Source organism: Lygodium microphyllum, chromosome 25 (genome assembly GCF_053477565.2).
Source record: "Lygodium microphyllum isolate KBCC chromosome 25, Lygodium_microphyllum_v1.1.10, whole genome shotgun sequence".
NCBI lineage: Eukaryota > Viridiplantae > Streptophyta > Polypodiopsida > Schizaeales > Lygodiaceae > Lygodium > Lygodium microphyllum.
In genome coordinates, this window is record NC_141159.1 from 111,139,814 (window position 1) to 111,147,779 (window position 7,966).

General features: G+C 34.5%; 1 protein-coding gene across 1 annotated transcript; it reads left to right on the top strand.

Annotated features, from left to right (window-relative positions):
- Positions 1–2,185: 2,185 nt before the first annotated feature.
- Positions 2,186–7,458, top strand: LOC148014626 (uncharacterized). Its single transcript, XM_087666570.1, has 7 exons — positions 2,186–2,254; positions 2,341–2,433; positions 2,531–2,593; positions 2,680–2,742; positions 3,040–3,096; positions 3,188–3,265; positions 7,384–7,458. The coding sequence occupies exons 1-7, from the start codon at positions 2,252–2,254 to the stop codon at positions 7,456–7,458; spliced, it is 432 nt and encodes a 143-aa protein (XP_087522696.1). The 5' UTR covers positions 2,186–2,251.
- The last annotated feature ends 508 nt before the right edge of the window (positions 7,459–7,966 follow it).

Sequence of the window (7,966 nt, forward strand, 5' to 3'; positions counted from 1 at the left end):
AACTATTTTTTGGAGCTTATTACTACAGACAATGTATTGTGGTTGAAAGCGGCCATGAAAGTCTAGTTGTGAATACCACTACAGGTATGAGTGTCTTGCAAAATGGTTTTGTTCCATTTTCATGGGATTGTATTAGACCAATACAATCATTGTTACACAAATTTATTCCACTTCAACATAGAAACAATATCATCGCATATGAGACAAAAGATTTGAGACCAAGGTCACGTTTGATTAAGATAGGTTGCATCGGTTGCATTCCTCCTTGGCTAGAGGAAAATGATGTTGTCTATATGAAGTCTCATCTAGATGCTTTATGTGAGCCAAATGACCTCAAATGTGCGGTTATAAGAGCAGTACACTATGAAATGAAGCAAGTAAAAGTGGGATGGCTAACTAATGTACACTTGCAAGAAAATATTTGGAAAGTGAGAATAGAGGATCAAGATTGGAAGGATTGGTGGCTATGTGTATCCACGAAAAATCAATGGAAAGTACTCAAAACAAAATCAATTGCAATTGACAACAAAAGAAAGATTGTACCTACCATGTGGTGTTCGCCTGAGCATGAGACAACAATGTTATGACGGTATGTTTATTGAAGTCTTTTGTTTTGTATTGCTTAATGTAATTTACATTTTCAAACATTATGATGGTATGTTTATTGAAGTCTTTTGTTTTGTATTGCTTAATGTGATATACATTTTCAAACATACATTGCAAATACTTTCTTATTGTTACCATGTCTATGTAGGTTTGCCATGTCGACTTCTAATCTAGAGATGATGGCTCTTTTGAAAAAAATGATAAGTGAGGATCCCAAACTACTTGGGCTTGTGGATTCAGTTGTGGAAGAAGTGAAAGGTAACTAACTCTAATAACTAAATTTATACCCAATTTTATTACTATTTTATGTGTTCTAATCCAAGTGCTAAGGAATTAGGTGATTTAGTTTGATATAGTACTTCTTTTTAAAAAATATAAGTCTCTTATGTTTCTAAACTTTGGTTTATTATGTGTACATAAAGGTAACAAAATCACAAATGCAGGTACAAGAGATAATGGAACAATGAAAGCTAAGGAGGTCATTGGACCTAATGTCTCTTCAAATCACGATACAAGTATATGTCTTTATTTCTACTAAACTTTGAAAATTTAAATTTGTACATATATTACATCTTGCTTTATTAGGTGATTCATTTTGAGATTAACTAGCTTTAATTAGTCTCTTTGCCAAATTTAAAATGTTCATAGTTATTCATATCTTTAAACTTTGAGTAATTGTGTGTATATATATAAACATAGATAAAAGAACAACAAAAGGTGGGAAAAGAGGTAATGCAAGAAAGGGAGATAATGAGGTTACTTGCGATAATGTTTCTTCAAGTCAAGATGCAGGTACCAACTTTAAGGATAAAAAACTTGTACAAATTTGGTGACCCAAATTGATACACAATATCTAATTACTTTCTTTTGTGTTATTGAAAATTTTCGTAACCTTGTATTATCGTGAGCTTTGGTTAACTCTATGTATATATAGGTAAACAAGTTACTAAAGATGACACAAGAGACAATGTAAGAAAGGAAGACATTGAGATTGCTTGCCTTAACACTTCTTCAAGCCAAGAATCAGGTATTATCAGCTTTCTTATGTTGATAATGAGTCATTTTTTGAAATGGTTATACTAACTAATGATATTTGATCACTTGAGTATCAATAGGAGTGATACGCATACCATCATATGATGATATCTATCGGCCACCCATGTTGAAATTTAGAGAAGAGGGTAGACTTTATGGAAAAAAGCTCTTGGCTGAATACTTTAAAAGTCAACACACTGTCATGCTCGAAAATTATCATCGAGTACGTAGGTCGTTTGAATCCTTAAACCCAGATGATCTACATTATAAAAATGCGGATAAAAAGTATATCATGAAAATTATATCAGAGAATCACCATGACATTTTACCATTGAAGTTTACTGGATGTGAGTACATATGGAGAGAGAATGACATATATGACTGGTGGAAGGGTAGGAAGCAAGATGAAAGAAAGTATTTGAAGAAAAAAGATTTTTTAAAGAAGGTAAGTTGATTGTTACTTTTTTTAATTGGCTTTCCTAATATTTGAGGTGTAGATTCTTAGTTATTGAACTATTAATCTTATGACATATAGAGAGAATTATCCACATCTCTTGGAGTGGATGATATAGATAAGCTTCAAAATGTATCAAATGACATAACATCATCAATGGTAAGATGATTTATAAGTTTGATATCATAAGTGTAGGATTGGCTCTTTTTCTCCCATACTCATTTAGGGGTGTCTATTGATGGCAGAGTGAACCATATGTTGCTACTATTGATTCTAATCAACTTGATGTATACATTCCTAGCATGGATGATATTGCGAATGAACAAGGTTTGAAAAAGGTATCTTATAATCTTATATGTTTATCATTTTTGTACTCGATTCCATATATTTTGGAGACATTTGATGTATACACATGATCTTATTTTGTTGATGTAGCCTCTTGAAGAAAGTAGCTCCTTTGAAGGACAACAATACAAGCAAACAGATTTATCATTGCAGGTAATGCTTTTGAGCTCATATCTAATAACTTTCTTTGAGAATGTCTCTTATACAGATACTTATACATTAACTTTCATTTCCCATAGATGAATATGTTCGTGGAGGAAGAAAAGAGCTTTGAAGAATTTCAATGTTATACATCCGATGAGGTTCTTTGCTTTCTATAAAATTTAAGATTAACCATATGATTCATGTTCTTAACAGTATCTTATCCTTTACATGCTTAAAATGTAGGATGTTGAAAATGAAGATGAGACACTTGATATGGAAAATTGTGCCAGCTTTTCAAAGTTATTGTCATATGGTTTAGACAAAATAATGTACTCAACTAAACGTCAAGAAACTCTGGAACAAAGTATCCATAGTTCAAGCAATGATAAGGTATGTAACTTTTTTTTCTATATAAATGTTTTTAATGTGATTACTAATTTTAGTTTTGAATGTAGGCTAATCCAGATGATGACATTAATGAAACATCTCGAAAAAGTCAAAGAAAGAGGAAGGTATTTGATATGTTTGTGAGAGAACAATAGCATCATAGTTTAGTGAATAACTAAAGATATGATTTATTATATAACTATTTATTTTGACTAGCCAAGTGAGAAGATGAAGGATATTTTGCAACAAAGGAGCATGAAACGAGGTACCAGTATCAACGAAAAAGAACCAAAGGTGCTAGATGTAAATGTTTATATTTTTGTTTATGTCATACATGAAAAGCATAATCTAATCTTTTTATTTTATTTGAATTAGGAATTTAAAGATCTCCCAAACCAATGCATTGAGATTAACATTTCAAATGATACTCAAAGGGTAACTTTATTGTTAATTTATATTTTAATTAGATATATATAATTGTAGTCATGTAGTTGAATTTGTAGCTTTGAGATTAACATTTCAAATGATGCTTAAAGGGTAGCTTTATAGTTTATATATATATATATATATATAATAGTCATGTAGTTAAATTTATGGCTTTTCATATTATAATTCGTGTCATTTAATTATCTATACATAGTATAATAAGTTACTTATTCTCTTTTTGTTATTCAATGCAGGTTAATATGACAAAAGAGAACATGGAAACCATACTTTTGAAGTATCTTGGTGTGCCTACAATTCATGATATGTACTTTTCTTTAAAGAGTACATACATGAATCTCAAAAAGATTGAAGCTAGCTTTCGAGTCTTGATTAAGGATACAAAGAAGCCAACAAGTGATGATATGATTAAGGAGATTGTTTATTGGCTACTAGGAAATGGCAAAGTTATATTAAACAAAAATAGCAATGTGCTTAGTCTAGATGATGTGGAAGTTTGAGCATAACTTCTACTTTGAGTTAAGAATTTATTGCTTTTCAACATATTGGAGATTTGAGGGATAACTCAAACATTTATTACTTTGGAACATATTGGAGATTTAAGGGATAAAACATTCAAGACACACATGTTGCTTAATTAGTTTTTAGTTCTACGCTCCTTTAAAAGTATTTTCATTTTTCTTTTGATTTCTAGAAGTAGATGTTGATGTCTTAATTTGTTTAATCTATTTTGATCATTAGATGTATATTATTGATCCTTACTTAGAAATGATGACATTCTCTATATAAATTTCTAGTTAAAAATTTATTGTGTAATTTCTTGTTTGATATTAGCATGTCTAAGAGTAAGAGCAAAGTAGATAAATTGATAAGGGAAAAAGAGAATTCCCACAGAATTCCCTAGTTGAAAGTACATATAAGTAGGGAATGTAAAAAATAGGAAAAATGAGAGATTTCCTAGTGAGAGTACCTAGGGAATTACATCTAGAATTTTTTTCCTATATATGGAATATTTCTTATATAGGAATTATTCCCTACATAGAAAATTCTGTATTTTCCTATGTATGAAATATTTCCTACCTATGTAGGAATTTCCTATGTAGGAAATATTTCCTACATAGAAAAGGTCTTATGTGATTCCCTACTTATTCTGACTAGGAAATGTCCCATTTTCCCAAGTTTTTACTTTTCCCACTTATATGTATTTTCAACTAGGGAATTCCATGGGGAATTCTCTTTTTTTCCTATATGGGGATCGATTGAAAGTTCCTTGTGTTTCTTTGTGCTGCATTTTGGATGGGTGGGAAGTTAGATGCACCACTATGGGCCCATTTGCCCTATTTCTTCTAGTCATATTCCTTAGGCCACATTCACATATATCCACATGCGAGCCTTTCCCCAAGTAATAATGGGCAGGCAGTGCTGTTTTAAGAGAAGGAACGAAAATTCATTATATAAGAAGTATTGCACTTTTCCACACATCAAATCTTGAATGGCTTGTTGGAATGCCAAGCAGTTTTGAAGTGCAAAGCCATTGATTGAAATCCTACATCCCACGTATTTTGTATGGCTTTGTGAATGGATGGTATGGACAACCCAGTCAGAATTTAAGTGCTTTTAAGTGCAAAGCCATGGGTTCAGATTTGGCATCCCACACATTTCATTGGGCTTCATAAGGATTGTGGCGTGGACATGCTAATTAGTCTTTTTGTCCCCAAGGACACTAGTTTTTATGGTCCATCACTCACCACATCAAATGCATGCCCCCTAAGAGTGAGGTCGCCCAAGGGTGAGTGGGGGAAAACAACTCAAAACGCTTTCTCTACTCACCTTAAGGTCACACCACAAGGTGAGCCAAGGGATGAAATTGGCTGACATGAATTAATTATGATAGCCAACATACCACTCAAAATGAAAAGAAAGGAGACATTATTTGATTGGCTCTACGTCTACCTACTTGGTTCTATTAGCTAATGGGAGAGCCAAACTTACCTTCACATAGGGAAGGGCAAGAAGTGAGTTTTTTGAGCGAGCTTTTTTTGGCAAATCCTCTATTCTTATTTCACATAGTTCACTTATTCCAACCTTAGATGTATCCACCTCCACTTCCACTTCCACCAATGCCGCCGCTATCGCTAGCTTTACTACCATCACTATCTTTGCCACCACCTTTACTCACACACACTCTCTCTCTACATGTAAGTAGCTCATTCCCTCTGTCTCTAAATCTCTCTCTCTCCTCTCATACAACACTTTCTTAGTCTCTCTCTCTCTCTCTCTCTCTCTCTCTCTCTCTCTCTCTCTTCTCTAAGAGAGAGAGAGAGAGAGAGAGAGAGAGAGAAGAGAACCTAGGCCCTACACATTTTCTTCTCTTCTCTCTCTCTCTCTCTCTCTCTCTCTCCTTATTTTAGTTAAACAAAAAGTTTACATTTAAAATTTTAATCTAAGAGAGAGAGAGAGAGAGAGAGAGAGAGAGAGAGAGAGAGAGATACAAAGAGCAAAAAAGAAAGAAGAGAACAGGAAGAGAGGGAGAACAGAGAGAAAGAGAATTATAGAGATCTTGTTGCTTTTATCAAGAAAGCTAGAAAAGCCTTCTAAACTTAACCACATTAAAAAAATAGCAAGGTATTCCATAAAGAAAGCTTATTTAAATAAAAGCATATCTTAAATCTCATATTTTAAAATAATCTATATTAAAAATAAATAAATTAATAGTACTAAGGACAATGATCTAATTATTACTAAAAAAGTTTAAACTTATTACTTACAAATAGAGTAATAATTTTAGTAATATAATATTATATAAATATATATTATACTTAAGATAGCTAATCATAATTATGAAATTTACGCTTGGACTTACGCTGTCGTATTGCTGCGCATTCAAGGTGTGTAAACCACCCAAAAGTCATGTGTGTGATTTGATACTTTGTACATACTTAGTTGTTATGTTTGCTCTTTCATTCTATGCCGAAGACGGAGAAGAATAAGGAATTTTGGTAGACTGGTAACTCGAGATGCAATCTCATGGGCTACACTTATTTCAAGATATGCCGATTATGGGCTTTGTGAGGATGTTTCCAATAACTACAAATGGATGAGGCTTATCAAGTATTTGACAGACTTTCAGAACAAGGGAACGAAGTCAGTTTGGTTTTTAAATGCCATACATGTAGGTAAACTTAATGAAGTTGGGACATCATCCCTGTATCTGTTCCTCCCTACTTGTCATGGTGCGCCCCTAATTGGATGAAGAGGGAACTATGCAAGCTTGTGCTGTTTGGTTGGACTGTATTTGAGCCAGACTCCACCATTTCCCATTGGTAGTCCGAGGAAGATATAGAAGAAAACCTCACTTGTGACCCAATTGGTCATATCGTGGTTCTGCTGCTTCTTGTCAAAGTTCATTGGTATATGCTGTTGTGACTAAGAAATTGCTTTGATGCAAAGGATAATGATTTGATTAATGACTGGTACTTTGGTCACCATCTTGTGATGTAATGACAATCCAAAAAGATTGGTTTGGACCGTGCTCATATGACAATGCTTGCTTTCTTTTATCCTTCAACCTATATTTCGGAGGAGGAACAGGGTCTAAAAAAGGAAGAAAAGCAAAAGGCTAATTTTGGGAGGGAAAAAGCAGATTCGAAAAAGATGAGAGATTGAATTGGGGAAAGAGGAAAGGAACGCAGAGGAATCAAGGAGAAAAATAGCTGGAGAGGAAGGGTGATCATCGAAAAGGTCTGCAATAGGACGGCATTAGTGACGAGGAGGAAGGGAGCTGTTTTTTTAGAGGAAAAACAGAGGAGTGCTCTGAAAACGGTGAATAAGGAGGAGCTCTGCAATTTGGGGCAAGAGAGAGGATTGAGGGAGGAACAGAGCATTAGAGGGAAGGGAGTGCTTGTTGCATTCCTGGGGAAAAATTACCAGTGTACATGTTTGATAAGACGCACTGGTGCCAAAACCAGGATGGCAGCGATAGCTCTGATGACGAGGGGGTTGCCTTCCTGGACTCGTTCATTCTTGCTCAGTGGGAGGAATGATCAACTCGTGGCCTTTTCCATTATGATGTCACAGCATGTGAGACTAAGGTACTTCCAGGTGAATTTGGGTTTATCGCACAGCTGAATGAGGGGAGACATCTTAAGAAACGGCCAACAGAGTTCTGTGTAGATCAGGTCCTTCAACAATTTGATTCCAAAAAGTTCAATTTCACAAAAGTGGGTCAAGAGGAGGTTCTTTTCTGTTTTGAGGAGGCCTGTACGTCGTTGGGGTGGAAGGAGTCCACCAGAATGGAAGAGAAGGCGATATATTTCCCTAGCTCTGGAAGGCTCGGATCCCATCCGATCTGAGTCAGCGACACCAGCAACCTGATCAAAGCTTTGTGGAGAACAGTTTAAGTGATATGGATTCCTTGCCTCAATTTGCTGTTAATATTGGGGAGTTTGAGAATTACGTTACTGGAAGCAGCAGATCATTGTGTTTCTATTGATTTTATTGAGATTTTACTCCAGCAGCACCATAGATCACAGTTGAGAGACGAGGAACTTC

Excerpts from the sequence above, each read along its gene's own strand:
- LOC148014626 (XM_087666570.1), top strand. Across the intron at positions 2,743-3,039 it reads AATGTTATACATCCGATGAG|GCTAATCCAGATGATGACAT; the intron begins GTTCTTTGCTTT and ends TTTTGAATGTAG. Across the intron at positions 3,097-3,187 it reads AAAGTCAAAGAAAGAGGAAG|CCAAGTGAGAAGATGAAGGA; the intron begins GTATTTGATATG and ends TATTTTGACTAG.